Source organism: Melozone crissalis, unplaced genomic scaffold (genome assembly GCF_028551555.1).
Source record: "Melozone crissalis strain CALT ecotype California unplaced genomic scaffold, PUWL_Pcris_2 ptg000004l_1, whole genome shotgun sequence".
Taxonomy (NCBI): Eukaryota; Metazoa; Chordata; class Aves; order Passeriformes; family Passerellidae; genus Melozone; species Melozone crissalis.
In genome coordinates, this window is record NW_026535782.1 from 27,923,292 (window position 1) to 27,941,579 (window position 18,288).

At 40.3% G+C, this 18,288-nt stretch overlaps 1 protein-coding gene across 1 annotated transcript in view; it reads left to right on the forward strand.

Moving 5' to 3' along the window:
- Positions 1-7,832, forward strand: part of TPH2 (tryptophan hydroxylase 2) — a 49,674-nt gene extending 41,842 nt beyond the window's left edge. The window contains exons 10-11 of the mRNA XM_054277033.1: positions 7,225-7,358; positions 7,450-7,832. Coding sequence (XP_054133008.1) covers positions 7,225-7,358; positions 7,450-7,624 — 309 coding nt within the window. The 3' untranslated portion in view covers positions 7,625-7,832. The remainder of the gene's footprint in view (positions 1-7,224; positions 7,359-7,449) is intronic.
- Positions 7,833-18,288: the final 10,456 nt, after the last annotated feature.

Here is an 18,288-nt window from a genome sequence, read left to right on the forward strand (position 1 = left end):
CTTTCTGCTATTTGTTTTGCTTGTAACTGTGAATATTTGGGGTGAAGCTCATTAGTGAAACTGCTATACTTCCAGTAGTAAACAATGTTGAAGAAATTTACCTTCTCTAGTGCTTTTTCTTTGATTGCATTAGAGTTGCTCTCAGTTCTGTGCATACTCCAGCCACTGAAACATTCCATATCTGCCTGGCAATATTTTATACTCACAGTGCAAAGTTGTTTGAATGAAAAGAGATGAAGATGCCCCACGTGTTTTGCTTTGGCTCAGCAACTTTCAGTGCTATGCCCCAAACTCTGCAGGATTCTCTAAAGAATCAGACCTTTTATTTAAACTAACAGTTAAGGTTGCTATGTGATGACCCTGAAAATACCTACCATATCATTTACAAAATCTAAGGGCATAAAAAGAAGAAATGGATAGTCTAGAACATAATAAATCTTCTACCATCAATGTCATAAACAAATGCATTATTCTTGTCAAGTGTGCATATTTGGTACCACACATTTGTGACCCCAGATCTGGGTTCTTTGCTCAGCAGTAAACTCAGAGTATAAACACAAAAAATAATCACTTTGAAAAGCAATGCTAAAAGCTAAATAATCTGCACATTAACGGACTATATTGATCTGCACAGTGTTATGGCCAGATATATATCATAATAATTTTGCTCTAAGTCAATAATATTATACAATTTTCTGTTACACTACATATATATTTTGTAGATATGATGCCAGAAGGGACTACTAGATCATCTGATTTGACCTCTTGTGTATCATAAGGTACTAAATTTCACTAGATCTTGCATATACTGATCTTAAGTTAGAAATTTCAGTTACTGATAAACTAAGCACTTTTGTGCTGTGTGAACACAACAGCAGCATACCAAAAGTAGACATAGTCTCCATGAAGGGACTGATAAGGTGAAAAATATTGAAAAGTCTGTGGAAATATGCTCCAGGGTAGAAAGCAAGGTAAAAGTTAAGGAAAAAAATTTAAAAAATGACTAAGTTTTCTGATAAAATGACCATGGGAGAAGCCATTTCTGGACTGTAATCCTGGCATGAATGTGCTTCTTGCCAACAAAATATTATCAGGGAGGTGTTTGGGAAGGAGAATGTCTGGGCACCCATGACTTTGGTGCACAGCCTTGCATCAAGCCATTGTCACTTTCTCCTGTTTTTTGAGAAAACAATCTCCCTGCTAGCTTCTACTGGGAGGGCAATTTTCTTCCTTGACCTGAAGGAAGGTCATGCTAATAGACTGTTGTTGAGATCCTGATTGTAACTGAAATCCTTATTGATGGCAGCAATTGCTCTGAAAATGATGAGAACAATGCTGGCTATTTCAGCATTGGTGAGTGGGGAGGAGGAGGAGACTCAGTGTGCATGGCCATGACACGTCCCTGTCATGTGTGCAACACTCATACTTCTCACAGGCGTCAGAGTGAAGACATCCTTTCAGAAATAACTTCTGCCATGCTTTAGATGGGGATGGCTGTGGTCCATAGAAGCTCAAATACTTATGTATCCCTCCCACTAGGAAGGCAGATCTTGAAATGTTGAGTTTTGCTAACTTGAGTTTAGAGTCATAGACTAGTTTAGGTTGGAAAAGTTCTCTAAGATGACCAAGTCCAATTGTTAACCCAGCACTGCCACATATGCCACTAGGTTATGCCCTCAAGTGCCATATCCACACATCATTTAAATACTTCCAGGGATGGTAACTCAACCACTTTCCTGGGCAGCCTACTCCAATGTTTGGCAACCATTTTGGTGAAGAAATGTTTCTTAATGTCCCATCTAAACCTCCCCTGGCACAACTTGAAGACATTTCTACTTCTCCTGCCACTTTTCACTTGGGACAAGAGACCAACCCCCACCTGGCTACAATCTCCTTGTAGGTAACTATAGGGAGTGAAAAGGTCTCCCCTGAGATCCCTTTTCTCCAGGCCAAACAAACCCAGTTCCCTCAGCTGCTCCTCATCATTGTGCTCCAGACCCTTCCCCAGCTCCACTACCCTTCTCTGGACACCCTCCAGAGCCTCAATGTTTTTCTTTGACTGAGAGGCCCAAAACTGGACAAGGATTTGAGGTATAGCCTCACCAGCACTGAGGGTCACTGCCCTGCTCCTGCTGGCCACACCATTGCAGATACAGACCAGGATGCCATTGGCCTTCTTGGCCACTTGGGCACACTGCTGGCTCATGTTCTGCTGTTGACTAGCACCCTTGTGTCCTTTTCTGATGTGATACTTTCCAGCCACTCCTTGCTGCTTGGGCTTGATGGCACCCAAGTGCAGAACCTGGCACTTGGGCTTGTTGAACCTCAACCACTGGCCTCCGTCCATTGATCCATCCTGTCCAGATCCTCTGCAGAGCCTTCCTGTTCTCCATTAGAACAGTGCTCCTGCCCAAATTGGTGTTCTCAGCAAATTTACTGAGGGTGCCCTTGAGACTGCACTGGCATATTTTATTAATGTCCTTTTGCGAGCAAGAAGAAAAGCCTTTCTCCAGCTTCTGTCCCTATCAGCTCTCTTTTCAATGCGGCAGTATGCACAGGAAATAAAATGGTGGCCAATTTTACGTATAATTTGTATAAATTTCTAGAAGTACATGAGTCTGTTTGCAGGGCAGAAATGGCAAGCAATATTTGGGTTGTTTGGAGGACTGAATGGCTTGTTCAGTCATCCCTGTTTCTGTATTACACTGCTCCACTTCACAAATCTGGTCAACAATTCTAGTAACAAATAAAAAAAAAAACAGCTAGAGAAATGTGTGCAGCAGCCCATCGCTATAGGATTCCCATAAAATCTTTTTCCCCACTCAGTATTTAGACCTAAAATTTCAGATAATGAAAAATGCCTCTCCTTATGTGCATGCTATGAAAGCATCAAGTAAAAAAAAAATAAAAATTAAAAGCACAACAAAATAACGAGAAAGAGAAGATTAAAAATGAAGCCTGGGGGGAATAGAATAATACAGTAAGTAGTTATAAAATGTTCTGCCTAATATAGTCAGGTTAACTCTAGCTAACACTATTACACAGTATGTATTTGGGGCTTAGAGATAAGGCGGAAATAATGTACATTTCAATTATTAAAACTGTTTCTAAAAAGCAGTTCAAATGTCTTTGGAAACTTTAATCCATTTAATTTGTATGATGCTCTCTTGAACTCTTTCATTAAAGGAGTCTCCTATCAACTTCAGTTGGCTGTAGATCAAGTCATACATCCCTGTTGTATGCTTCTATACTGAACAGAGAGGTAGACTTAAAATCTCTCTATAAATTTTTAAAGTCAAGTACAGTATCCAATTGTATTTTTTTAATGATAATTTAAGAAGTGCCGGCATTGGACTTCATAAAAAAAAAATTTAAAAAAAAAATTTGGCTCTGTTTTCTGAAGAGGATGAAGAAGACAACTGCTGGATCCCAGGTGTTAATTTTTAGAATCTTTCAATAGAGAGATTTTCCATATTTTTCTAGAATTTCTATAAAATTACACAATTGAACAAAATTTTCTGGTAATACAGGACACTGTCAGATTCACAACACATTTTGCAGACAAGCAGGAAAACATTTAAGAGCAGGTTTTTCAAGACTCTATGCACTCCCCCTGGGAAAACAAGGTGATAAAATCAGTACTGGCACTCACACAGCTTCTCACCTGTGTTCCTATTCTGCCCTCCTGTACTTCTCAGACAGTGCAGTATTTATAACTCATCTCAAGTTTTCCCCTTGCTAGCTGAAGATTTTACTTTTTGGGTTTTGTTTCATTTATTTTCTTTCTCAAACCTGAAAAGGTCTGAGTTGTATTATTGCAATCCATTTTTATACTCAAAGGAGGAATTACAAGACCAAACTCTTTTTTCATGTGTCAGTGATAGTGGTCACTTAGGAAATGATTCACAGTTGTGCAGTGTAAATGCATATCTGCCATCTGACATGCCCTAGTATTTCTGACCAGCCGCCACCACAGAAATGTGTAAAAGGCTTCTTTAGATCCTGTGCTGTATCTTCCATTCTCAGTATAATACATCAGGCAGCCTAGGCCTTAAGCACCTGTTGTTAGGCACCTCAATCACTCTTTGAAGCTTTCATCTGGCAGGAAGTGGAGGCATTTCTTTATTGTTATGCTTATTTTCAGTACAAATGATTGTCTACTTCTTAATCTGTCTGATAGTGCTACTTTGCCTGAGAATCAGTGATGATTCATTTCAAAGTTTCACTCCAAATTTTTATTTCTTGAACTGAAGAAGACTCACCAATACTACAAGCATTAGCAGTACAGTCTGTATGAATGGGCTGTTAGAGACCATTACCACAGATCCACATGATGGTGAGATGCCCTATTTTACCAAAAGCTATTTTCCATGAGTGCTAGCCCTAACATCTCATTGGAGGTGGATAACATAGAGGTCTCTCATGGCGAAATACATATTGGGTACTTATTCATTTGAGTTCACTAAAGAACTGAATGTCCAACCAAACCATAAGTGAATAGCATGTATTTAAAAAACACAGGCTGGAAGCTGAAAGCTTTTGGACTCACCAGACAATTTTTTTTTGTTTTTTTATGTACTTCAAAATGTTGACATTGCCAGGACCAGCATTTTACAGCACTGTAAAGTTTCTGATAAATGCTCTGGTCAGCTTTGAGTCAGTGTCTTGACCATGCTATTTCACATGAGATTATGGTCTCTCTGAAGGTTTGTCTGTAGGCTCATTTCAATTGCTGATCTCTGGCATTACTGGCATCAGAATATCACCTCAATTGCAGATGTTACAGATGCCAGGCTGTGCAATTTGAAGACGCCATCCAGACTTGCAAAGATGGAAACATTGCTTTGGTAGCCAAGACAATTCCTACTTGATCTAAGAGCCAAAAGAACTTGGAGGGGAGACAGAGACAGGGATCTTGGGTGGGAATTCACCAGAATTTACATCTTTTGTTTCCAAACTGTAATCCTAAGAATAACTGATCTGTTGTCACCTAATTTTGTAGGCATGTCTGAATACTTTACCCTTGGTTTCCAGAGTGCACATGTGCTGCTGTCCTCACATTCCACTCTCTGCAGAGTTGCTTTGTGAAACAGCAGCTCTGTTAATGTATAACTAAACTGGGATCCAGAAAGAATCAGTCATTTCATATGGATTATCTAAGGAGAATAACTAGAAAGGCTTTCTCAGGGGCCATCCCCTGTGATAGCATAAGCCTTTCCTTCTCTTTAAAGTTTCTCCTTTTATAGAATTAGGGTTCAGTGACTAGAACAGTTGTTCACAATGTTGGATCCACAGGCTGGATCCCTTCTTGATGCTGATAACTTCAGTCCCAAGGACTAGACCTGGCCCATCAGAGGCCATTAGTAAGTAGAGAAGTTAACAGCATCCCCCTTTCTGTTGAACCTTTCACAGTACAGCAAAGAATCCATGAGCCAGAAGTAGTCAGTTCCTATGGAATCATGGCCTCTATCATCATCTTCATTCCCTGCAAGGAATCAACCTCACTCAGTCCACTCAGAGTTTTGAAACTTTGTGCTTTAGACATCTAAGCCACCAAGTCTCACCTGGAAGCACAAAGGCACCTTAAGAGGAGATTTTTATCTATAGATACCCTCCCAGGGAATCTATTATAATTCCAAGTGAGAAAAGGCAAATTCATTTCAAGAAAAGGAGGTAAATGCCTTAATTTATAAGCATTCAACCACGCCATGGTTCTGCAAAGAGAAAGTGACAACAGGGATATAGACAGGGACCTAATAAGGTGAGTCTGTTCCTGCAGTCCTTTTAGAAGAAGATGATGGTTGAGAGACTATTGTTTATATTTGTTTTCAAACCTGTTTGACTTATGGCTGGCTAGAAACAGCAAACCTTGTGTTTTGAGAGAAGGAAAATATACATGTACTAAAGAAAGTTAATTCCCTGACATTTTAAGATTCCATGCATTAATTTTTCATGTATTTATTTTTGGAGAGAGAGGAGGTGGGAGGAAGAGGCTCTTGTTCCAGTTTTCTGTCCTGCTATTTGGAGACTTCAGGTTGAGAGTTAGTGTGATATTTTCAGAGCCTTTCAAAGGGATTTAGGAATGAGTATAAGCAAGAGCAAGGGTAAAAGTTGTGAATACCTTAAGGTTAGTACTTTACTCCACTATAAAGAACGTCCATGCAGATGGAAAGTAAAGAAATCAGAGACACCTTCGGACCTCAGGGATCTTCTTCCTCCCTGTCATTTCTTTATGCTTTTCACATCTTCACTCTATATAGGTATCAGGGGACTAAAGAAGGTTGAAAGGTGACCTAAATATGCTCTGCTTTCTTACCTTATACTACTGTAACAGAGGACTGAGAATGAAAATATGTGTGTTCTAGAAGATAAGATAGATGCAAAAGCCAACCCAAGTATTCAACTTGAAAGGGGAGTAAGAAAACATTTTCCTGGAAAAATGTCTCTGGAAAAATGTTTCCTGGAAAAATGGTACCTGATTTTCAGTTCTGAACCTCTCTTTTCTAGTGACTTGTGAAAGTCATATAAAGAGAAAGGCTGATCAGAAATCTCTACTTTGTGTAGCATTTGCCTTATCTGCCCAATGTCTCTTGTACTTATCTATATCTGTTTAGTTATTTTTTCTTTGCAGTACTATGTGAAGCATTATTGCTCAGGTTGTGTGGCAGAAGAGTAATGTATTTCATTGTCTTGCAATACATTGCCATTATTGAATGGGTTTTCAGATATGTAGTTTCACTTTTGCTGTCAGGAAAATACTATATGATTTTAACTTGAAAATGTTAAGTACAAATTACATGAATGGTTTAGTCAGACCCAATTTACCCACCAAGAAGAAGATGAATTTTGCTAGTTAAATGAGATTTTGGGGACAATATATGTTTGTAATTGTATAGATAATTTTTCAAAAATGGTTATTTGATGATTTTTCTTTTTCCATCTGAACATTTATATTTGTATATGTTCATGGCAGGTGCATTTCTAACACCCTCTTTATTATTTTATTATTAAGGGGAAAAACCATCTCCCATAGTAAGAGCCTTTTAAATAACAAATTCTGTTGACTGTTCAAACGGAAAAAATGCTATATGTAAAATAAGATGAGCTACCAATTAGTGGGAAACATACAGGACAGTGATATAAAAGCTGTATATGTGAGCAGCTGATGTAGATACACAGCATAATCAAAATCCAGTTTAACAGATTCTGTGGTATATTTTGCAGCATGCTCTCTCTGACAAGGCCAATGTGAAAACATTTGATCCAAAGACAACCTGTTTGCAAGAATGCCTTATCACTACTTTCCAGGAAGTTTACTTTGTTTCAGAGAGTTTTGAAGAGGCCAAAGAAAAGATGAGGTAAATTATTTTCCCTGACTCAAAAATCTGATTTTCTCTTCTTTAGTAGCTGGGGAAAAAAAAGGGGTTAATTTTCTCTTTTTCCTTTCAGGGACTTCGCCAAATCAATCAATCGTCCCTTCTCTGTGTATTTCAATCCATATACGCAAAGCATTGAGATTCTGAAGGATACCAGGAGTATAGAAAATGTTGTCCAGGACCTCCGCAGTGATCTAAACACTGTATGTGATGCTTTAAGCAAAATGAACAGATATTTAGGGATTTGATATGTTTGGCACTGTGATTTGCTGTCAGTTGCTCTTTCTGTAACCAGTTACATGAGATGGCTAATTTATCAGAGCCATCAGTTTTCCCTTTACAGCTTGGCCTGTGGCTTGCATTATTGTGTAGCTCTGTCTAACTGTAATGTGCAGACAAACCAAGGCAATGCTAATTTGTAATGAAACATGGAATGTGGCAGAATGTAATCATCAATTCTTCAGCACAATGTCATGTACAAGTATACCATTAAAAAACTTTCCTGGCAACAGTTTGGTTTCCACAAAATGATTCACTTCAATGTTTAAGAAATGGTGTTGCTGATTTCATTAGGCCTGAGTTTATTTCTTCATTATCCCTTCATTATCCCTTCCCTTCCATAAGAATCCGGAAAAAAATTGTTTGCCTGATTTTAATTTTCTCTGTAAGAAAACATTATTTCTTTCTCTAATGGTAAAGACACTCTGTTGTCCCTATATCTGTTACAGAACTTTGTCTCTTGTGACTGAACAATACAATTTGTGTGCCAGTAGTTACCAGAGATCAGGAAGGATATGTATTGGTACATATCAAGAGGTCTGTGAAGATTATACATAATTAGAACCCACAAATGTTCAATGTGGCTGAGCAATTGCAAGACACTAAAAAGAGAAACCTCTGACAGTTCATGTAGAAAGGTAGTTGTAGTTCACATGTGTTACCTGTGACAGTCCCGAGAGTGCTTCCTCTGAGATTGCTATCTGCAAATAAGAGATTAAGCACTTGTTTTAATGTCACTGTTACATGTGAATCCAAAGTCCTTCTACATCCTTGTATGTCTTCTGCATTCCCTTGTGTCCTGAACTTAACTCCTCTTGTGTTTCAGGCATAGTTTGCCTTCCCTCATTATTCTACAGTCAACCTTGACTTGGCCATGCTTGACTGGGTCTGCACTGTGCCAGTATCAGAACATATAAAAGGGTGAATAAGGAAGTTGTTATTTAATTATGGCTGAGATGATTTTCAGTTACTAGAGTATTTGTGGTGTGATTAAATCACAGGAACACCCAAGCTGCCTTGCTTGTATCAGATGGATGCAGGTAATGCCTGACTTAATAAACTCTAAGCTGGCAAGCTCTGACAGAAGTACAAGCTCTGTCTGGGGAGCACAGTGCAGAAATATTTCTGTTCTTATCTGGAAGTAATAATTATGCATGTCTTTCCTTTATCTGGGTTATTCTATTCTCCTATTAGCCAAGATAATGGAGAGTTGACTATATTGTGTGGACCCTTCTTAATGGAAACCACATGGCTTATGCAGATCATGTCAATAAGGGTGAAAGTGTCACAGCTTGTCTACATATATGGAAAATAGGTAACTATTGAAGCTGCTCTCCCAGCTGAAAGAGTCGTGCAGAGACTCTTAAATATTGCTAGCAATTTCAGCATTAAAAAGGCACCACTTGATAGTACCAGCATATCCTTAAATAAGAGGCAAGCTATAAGGATAATTTTCACAGGGATGTCTGCCACCTCCTCAAAGATAACTGTGAGATAACAGAAAAGGCTTTTTTCTGTGGATGGTCCCTGCTGCATTCTAATGCTGCTGTTAATAGGGTGTGGAAAAATCTACTTTTAGATTCAACAGTGACTGCGTTGGTACAAACGAAGAGCTGATGAGTTATCCCATGGGGATCAGCATGCTGGAGGAGTTTTTAACCTCCCAACATTAGTGCTGACTGTTAGCTAGCCCTTAACACAGAGGAATTGCTGACAACCTTAGCAGGAAACTTTCTCCCTCTTTCTTTCCATGGAATCAGATGAACCCCTTGTAGCCCCTTCTGTAGAAAATGGACTGTACTGAGATTTGCTTTAACCAGTCTGAAAAAATCATTCTGCAAGAAATAGTAACTCTTACTTAGTTCAAGAACTGGCAAGGTATTGTTGCTTGCTTAAGTAAAATAAAGCCACAATAAGCAACAAAGATTCAAAGCTTGCAAAGTTACCAAGGCTTTCCCTTGAATCAGAATTATGCAAGAAAACTTTAAATACTTATAATATCTGGATTTATATTTGACTTTTCTGAATAGCTTAAAATAAGGATTCCATAGCAGTAAAACAACAGAAGCATATCTTTGTTTTGTTTTGTGCTGTTAGCAAGTAAATCTCATTATGGATTAGGGAGAAACCCTTGAAATCCAATAGTCATTCTAGGACTAATGATGGCAAGGAAACTGTCTACAGTGAAGATATAATGTCAATGACACAGAACATTGTCAAAAGATAATGGGCTCCCACTGCTAGATATATGCTTAATCCAATGATTTTATTTCTATTATACAACATGATTAAAAATAAATTAACTATAATGGGCCAAGGAATAATAGTGATTTAGAGAGACAATCACTCATTGTTGTTACATAGCAAAGCTGCCATCTTACAGGCTGCAGAGCAAACTGGCTTTGGGCTTCAGCCAGTCAGGAGCCAGGACTAGGAAGGAATGCTTTAAAAAGTGCACTGTTGCACTTTTATGAATCACATAGTTTCAGCTTAGCTGAAATTCTTCTCTGTGGTTTTTATTAGCAAATTAAGATCAGCCATGCAGCAATCTCCTTGGATGACAAGCTCATTTAGGCATAATGAGGGAATTATTGACAGTTATCAAATTACACTAACATTTTATTTGGAAAAGGCCGTATTTATATATGATACTTGTTTAGCTTTAGTGAGCTGGACTCTGGAAATTGGACTTCTGGCTTAGTCTCATTTATTTCCTGTGTAATTCTGAACTGATGCTTTATGGGTCTGAGATATATGCACTTGCTTTGCCTGCACAGAGTAAATGGGCCCGAGCTTAATGAATGTAAACCGTTGCAGTGTTTACTACCATGCAAAGCCTAAAATGAAAAACAACACTCTGAGACATGACAGCAAATACAAATACCAAGTTTCAATTGCAAACCAAGACATGGTTCATGCGTTTCATTTAATTTGCTCAGTAAAGGGGGTGGAATGCAGAAGGTGTTAACATAAAATATTGTGTTTTCCCTCTCCACTCTTCAAGACCTGTTGGGAATCCTGTTTTAAGTTTGGCCCTAAAATGTGCTTTCATGAAATAAGGTGTCTTTTCCTTTCCTCTTGTTAGGATATCCTAATGTGATGGAAAAAATTCCAGAAATTTATTGTACTGTAGTAAGTATTTAGTGACGTGCTATAATGGATTGCGGAAAAAAGTTTCACATCTTTGAAAGGACAGCCTGGCTCAGAGGGCTTAAGATGCTGAAGGCTTTCACCTACAGGCTGCTGGTACAAATCCAGTCCAGTCAGCAGTTACTGAAAGCTATCACCAGCCAGCAGCAGCTTGGCTTCTGTGTGATCAACTGGGAGGCTGTGATTGCATAGTTTGGAGTCGAGGAGGCTGAGGGGAGATGCAATAACCTTTTTCAAACACATAGAAATAGCTGCAAAATGGAAGGGACAAGCTGTTCTCCAACTTCAAGAACTAATGGACTTAACTTGCAGGAAAGGAGCATTCAGTTATGTAACAGTGAAATGTGGGGGACATTGCCTGGGGAAGCTGCAGAGCCTCCATAATTTTTCAAGAGAACAGTTCAGGCTGCTGTCTCTCAGGAGAGAGACTGGCACACTCAGTCCCATCTTGAGACCAGAGGAGAGGCCATACAATATCTTGAAGTCCCAGCCTGGAAAAGGTTTCAGACAGCTCAGAACAGCAGTAATGACCAACAGCCACCACTGTGGAGTATTTATATGTCAACCACACTTTTGCCTCCTACTTCAGTCTTTCACCAACCCTAAAGAGTGGCTCTTCATCTTTCTGTCTTTCCTTAGAGAATGAATAGGATCCATGGTCTGAGTGTAGCCCTATATATGATCACTGTAGTACTCTATTTCAAGTTCATCAGCCATTTGGGAGAGCTCTGTGTGTGACTCACCTGCTAGTTACAGCTGCCAGAGGCAGAAGACCAAGAGTGAGCAACCAACATTTGTAGTTTTTACAAACAAGGCTTAAAGCTGCTCATCTTCATAAGCAAAATAGAATATTGTATTTCATTCTGTCTGTGCCTGAATTTGTCAGGAACACTGTGTTCCCTTGAACACTAGCAAACTTGGAGCTCTCCCAAGCTGCTGAACTTGAGTGCTCTAGCCAGATATCAGCCTTGTGTCTTGGTGGAAGCTGGACACAGAGCAGGCTGCTCTCCCTAAGTACCTGATTGCCAAGGAAAAGAAACCCACTGCTCTAGTCCAGAAGGGAACTTTGGTCTAGGCCCCTGCTGTAGTTTCCCAGGAAACTTGGGGATTGCACCTGCTGTCCAGCCTAGTGTCTCATTAAGAGCTAGGTAAGGATCAGTGCAATGCTCTTCTACTCAGGAAACGAGCTTTCTCAGCCTGGAAACTTTTCTTCTTGTTTTATCAGAACAGTCTATGTCTTTTTAGAATTATGACAGCTTCCCTTGTATCTCAGTAGGACCCATGATCATGTTTCCAGATCATTTGTGAAGGGAGTAATTCTGCAATATTTATATAATGGCCATGCTCCGTGGTATCAGTCACTCCAGCTCTGGAGATATTTCATGGACAAATTCTTGCCTTCTCAGTGAAGAGTTGGACAACAATGACAGATTCCTCTTGTGGGCTTCAAAGTGTGTTTGAGACAGGATTCTAAGAGAAAAGTCTTGGTTATACTAGAAATTATTAGCTATTAAAAATATACATCTCAGGAAATAAGTTACTAAAAATGAGTACCTCCAGTTGTCATACCAAAGGCTGTAGAGATGTCCATGGCATTCTTATTGGTAATTTCCTGTAATTTAAATGATCTTAAAGGCTAAACAATGAAATCCTCAATTGAAATGCTCTATGAAATCTCTGTTGATATATTTTGTTTGTGGTTCTCTAGAAAAGGTACGTAGACAAAAAAAAAATCAGAATTTAGTAATATCTATTCAAAACAACTATATTTAGTTTAAAAAGACCCTCCAACACCTTAGAGTAAGAATTCATGTTTCCTTGCCAACTGCTGAGATGTTAAGGTAAGACTGAAAATAAGTGCTGGCATCTACTTGGAATTTGGGCCACATGGGACTATTCAGGTGGAATAAGTGTGAAATGGGTTATACAGTCCCATATTTTGAGATGTAAGTGGGTGATGGATATTCTGGTGGACATTTTTTTAATGTAGTCAGAAATCTCAAATGTCCAGAAAAAATAATGGAGAGGAAGCTGCCCTTGCCACACTCCATCTTTGGAGGTAAGGAGTTGAGTTTGTGAAGCAGCAGGAGGGAGATTTCAGTCCACGTTAAACTGGCCCATGACCTGAAACACAACCCAAATGTGCCTACATCACTGGCTGTGTGTGAGCTCCTGTGTGAATACAATCCTGGTAACAGAACTGCAATAAAGCACCCTAGAGCCAAACAGCCCTGTTTTCCCACAGGAGAAAATGTGGGTGATTTAAGACCAGCATGACACAAATAAAATCACTTTTATTTCTTATAAAATGTTTTAGAATATGGTACTATTTCATTTTTGATAAGAATTATAAAGAGATATGTTAATTATGAAATGGTTGATGCTCTTTTCTGCCTTGAACTTTTCTAGCTGTCACCAAACTCCCTACCCAGTCTTGCTCCTTTATGTGAAAGTAGAGTAATGCTGAAGATGTGATGCTGCATTTCCCAGGGCTTTACAATTGATGGCTACGCCTAGTGCTACCCTCCTTCAGCACCCTCCTTGCAGTGAATTGCAAACCTCAGAGATGTGAATAAGGTCAGTTAATGGTAAATGAGTTTAAGGTTATACACACAGTGGATTTGCCACTCCAGCAGAATTTCTCAGGAGGAACTATTTGGTTGAGTTCCCTTTTAATGATTACCCCTCTAGATCATTTGAAGGTGGAGTTTTGAAAAAGCAAGCGTCTCTCATCAGATAGGAACCAAAATCTCAACTGCTGCAAAGCCAGCACATGTTCCAAGCGATGTTTTAGTGCCAGCATCAGTCAGTTCAATTGGAATTTGCTCAAAATAGATTTTCTAGTTGCTGAACTGAAAAGCTACATTTTACCTGCAGGTCTCAATCCAGCCACTGTTTTCTGAGACAGATCCATGTCTGCTGGAACAGGAGCTAGAGCTGTTAAGTCAAACATGCAAAGCCTGTTCCTTACTTAATTTGCAGACATTTTTTAAAAAGAAAATGTTGTCTTCAGAATAAAAATGCAGTGGACAGAAGGTGAAGAGGCAACACAGTCTGCTGTTTTCTGAGATGTCATTCACTGCTCCTTCCCAATGCTGGTCATCACAGTTCATGCACCCAAGGGAAGTCTTGGCCTGAGCTAATTGACAGGGGCAGGAGTTACGAAGCTGTCTTAATCCCAGAGAAGAGTTCCTGCTCTGAGCTGCTCCTGAGGCCTCAGAAGGCCACTGCTTGTCTTCTGTGACTTGTTTGTACAGAGTAGCTCCTCAGGCTTTGTCTGTGGGTGTCTCTGTAGCGGGATCGCTTAACACATACTGTCATATGTACAGGGAAAGTAGTAGAGAGAGGTTGGGAAGTTCCAAAAATTTTATTCCATAGCTCTTCTTTTCAAATAATCTCATACCTGGCTAATGCTTTTTAAAAAAACAAGCGAAATAGAGGCCCACCAGCATCATCCATCTATGCCCCCTTCCCACTGTGGTCCTTGGGCAGGTGTTCTGAAGGGCATCATTCTTGACTGTCCCTTCTCATCAGCTGTGCGGAGCTAGGCAGCCTTGTGCGGCTCCATGGGGGAGTTACATGAGCACAGTGTGGTGGTGCACAGCTCTGAGGTGCTAAGCCCAGCCTCACTGCTGGAGTGAAGCTTTCCAGGGTACTCAGGATGCTCAGTGGGGCCAACACAATCTCCCTTGCCCCATTTCAAAGGCAGAACTGCTTTAAATAAGCAGTTGCTTAGGAAGCCTAACACTTGGGACTGTTAAAAAAAAGCCAGTGGCGTCCTCAGACTTATAACAAAAGGGCATGGGCAACTGTGTGGTACCTATAGGCAAGTATTGATTTTCTCATCAGAATGCCATCACAAAATCTGGCATACAGATGATGTGGGATTCATGTGGATTCAGTTTTGTTACACTGTCTCTCAAAAAGCTCAGGAGAAACAAAAGGCAGTCTGTTTGCAGCTGGACAGGCACAGGGACCTCTATTTAATTCTCTGTTTTCTTGCCATTACCTTATTTCCAGTGGGGAGGAAGAGCACTGTACTCATGAATGCTATGTAAAAGCTGGAGCATTTTCCCTGAGTGATAGCTTGGTCTGTCAAAGTTAGGAATGAAAACATGGTTAGAGGCAGCAAATTAAACCTCAAATGTAATGCCTCTGATTTGCAGAAGAGAAAGGGGAAGTGCTAAGTGAATATAGGAAATTGCAGCATTATGCGTTGTGAGAGCAATTCTTTCCATCCTTGTAGCTAATGGACTGAACAGAAAGTGAACAATTTATTTCATACAATGATTCACCAACACTTTGACAGGGTTTCCAATTCTGAGCTCAGTTTCATGTTCAGCTCCCTGTTTACTAGTGAAATAGTACAATTATCTGTCTACCTCTTACACTTTGTAAGCAGGCAAGGCTTCAGGATCTGAAAAGAATAAAAATAACTGTATAAATCCTGAATGTTTAAGGCTGGAGGGAAGGGAAATGAAGCAAGTGTTATCTTTCCTGCAGTCTATTGGAACATTCCTCTAAAAATAAAGTTAAATTCCCAGGGAAAATAGGTCCAAAAGAAAAATGCCAATGGAACTTGGTTTTCAATTTCTATTTAATGTTTCCCCCATCTAGGTTTGTGAAAGGAAATCACAAAATATTTCTCGTTTGAGTCCACTTGTCAAATTGTCGATAGTAAAGTAGCCAGAACTGTTACAGCTGAATTGGTCACATAAAACTCTGGTGAAAAAGGGATGCTTCTCCCAGAGGCATTTAGTAAATGTGCTAAGCTGCTTTACAAGACAGGATGACATTTTTCTGCCTTTAACCCCAGTTTTATTGAGAATAGAAATCACTTGGACTATGAGGAGTTTCAGTTTTTAATCTCAAAATGTTTGTGAGCCAGCCCTGGCTGCACACCTCTTGCTCATGGGATCAATGTGTTTGAATGGAGCAGCCTCCAGAAGAGCATAATTAGTTACTTGTTAAGTTTGATTATTTATGATCTATCAGTGTTTATCAAGGCTATTTGGAAGGATATTCTGGAGAAATATATTTTCAAAGTCCCAAAATACCAATTCAGTAGAGCTTTTAAAATCTAGTCAGTGAAAAGGGGTTGGTGAAAAAAAGATAATGGCCATAAAAATGAGTATAAAAGCTATTAATAAGGATTACAGGATGAAAATTTGAGGATTTAGGAGTCTTATTTCAAATTGCATAGGTAAAATAGAGAAAAATTAGACGTCAGTAGCAGCAATTACCTATTGTAGTCCCTTTGGACAGATGGTGACGAGACTGTCACTTCATGGAAGAACCTGAGTCTGTGGCTTTTGCTTAGCATAAAATATGAATAGAAAGTTGATGCTAAAAATGCTGTTAGTCTGAGAGCCACTTAAATTGGTGGCAGCAGCAGCAGTTAACATGGGGGCTGAAGTCTGGGATCTGGCTGAAGATGTAGGGTGGGTAGCAGTGGGCAGCTGCCTTTGTTGGGAATGGCATCTCCACTAGTGCTTTCAGAGCCCCTAAAGTGCAGGAATTTCATACTACTGTTTTGCACAGTGTTCCTGGAGACTCAGGAGGGAACTTTGTATAACAGGGAGTGCAGCGAGGCGGCCTTTGTAGGTGGTTCGTCCGGCTAGCTGAAGGCGGCCAGCGGGCAGCTGCAGCGGTGGCAGGGCCCCAGGGTTGCTCCTACGAATGCCCCTTGGCAGCAGTGGCCTCGGGCTGCAGAGATCGCTGCTAGGGAAGACGAGGAAAGAGCCAGACACCCTCTGGGGACTGTCAGGTTTATTGGTGGAGGTCAGCCAGGGAGTGATCCCAGCCTGAACTCAACATATATCCAACAGGGAGTGACCAAGAGTAACAAGTTACAGAGAATTATAAAGGAGGGAGGAATCCAGGGGTGGGGTCCACAAAGGACCAATCAAGGGAGGTGAGGGAGTGAACTTGGACTAACAGACATACAAGGAAAGCCAATAGTTACACAGTCAGGGAGGGGCCCCGGCACCACAGCCAATCATAGCCCCCAGAGTGGAGAACTCTCTGGAAAGAAGGGTGGAAGAGGGAGTGACTGACTGGGCCCAGGGAGGGAGGAGTATGCTCCCATATAGGGAAGCAAGGGGAGGAGAGCTTACATAACCAGGGGATTGACATAACATGAGGCGGGGGTAACTAAGGCAACATTATAACTGACATAACAGTGGCGGGAAAAACAATTGAGGGCAGAACCATTAGAAAACATGGGGGAGCAATTGAATAAACTAACCGAACACACTACAACAAGGCAGAAAGTATCTGCTTTTTGGGTATAACAGAAAAGGGACAGACAGTCCTGCATAACTTTGGTAGGGGAGAGAAATTTAAGATTATCAATAGCAGAAGAGTTCCCTAATCCTAGCCTATTAAGGAAAAGAAAATCCTCATTTAAAAAATCCTTATAAATCCTTAAAAATTCCTTGCAAGTCCTAAGCTGTGAGTACCAGTGTCTATGCACAGGAGGAGTGAGTATCCCCAGTTCCAGAGCTCCCTCAATGACACTGGGCAAGAGGGGAGAGAGGTGTTGGGTTCAATGTCTGCTGAGTCTCTGTGTGAGTTTTCTGCTGTTCTTTCTGGAAGCACTGCTCTGGGTCTGGGTTTGCTGGGCAAGCCAGCAGTGCTGGCTTCATGGGTGAGATTTGCACTGCACAATAATCTGCTCCCTGCAAAACAGAGAAATTCAGCACTCTTCTTGAATTACAGGATTGAATATGGGGCAACAGGAACAAATTTGAATTAGATGTTTACTACAGGGTGAAAAGGAACGTAACCTGTGAGTGTTTTTCTCTGTAAAGTTAGTCCTGGGTACAGCTCCTGCAAATGTAACATTAGTTTGTGCCTCCATTCAGTTGGTTGGCTCTCACTCTGTATCTTTCTGACTTTATCAGGTTCCAGGCAAAGCTTGGCAGTTGTCTGAATTTAAGTGAAATCAGCCATTTGGTTAGCTCTGAAATAAATCACATATATGGAGGAGCAGGAGAAATCTGCCCAAAGAAATCTGTGGTAGTCTTTGGCAGTAACTCTTTGAGGCTAAAAGCATATATTATGGTGACTCTGAAGCTGTCTGGGCAGAATTTGCACAAAACCATTGCTGTGACTTAGGAGCTACAGCAGATTTCTCTGGATTCGCTTGAATTCCTGAGTGTCGGCTTTCTACTGAGCATGGTATAAGGCCAGAAATCACAAACTGGGGAAAAAATGTTTCCCCTCTCTTGGTAAGCAACTGGTGCAAACAGAAAACTTCCCTTTTCAGCATCAGCAAGTTCAAGAGACTGACTGCTCCACTTCCCTGGCACTCTCACCTCAGAAGCTGGTGTAGACAGCACTTGTTTCCTGTGATTCCCTGTAGCAACCTTATTTTCAGTTGCCTGGAGCGTGGTGCAAGGTGACTTGTGTTTCCTTTTCAAAAGATGGTTTCATTTTGGTACTGCAGAAAGGGCCTTTCTTTCTCACAGATTTGTAAAAA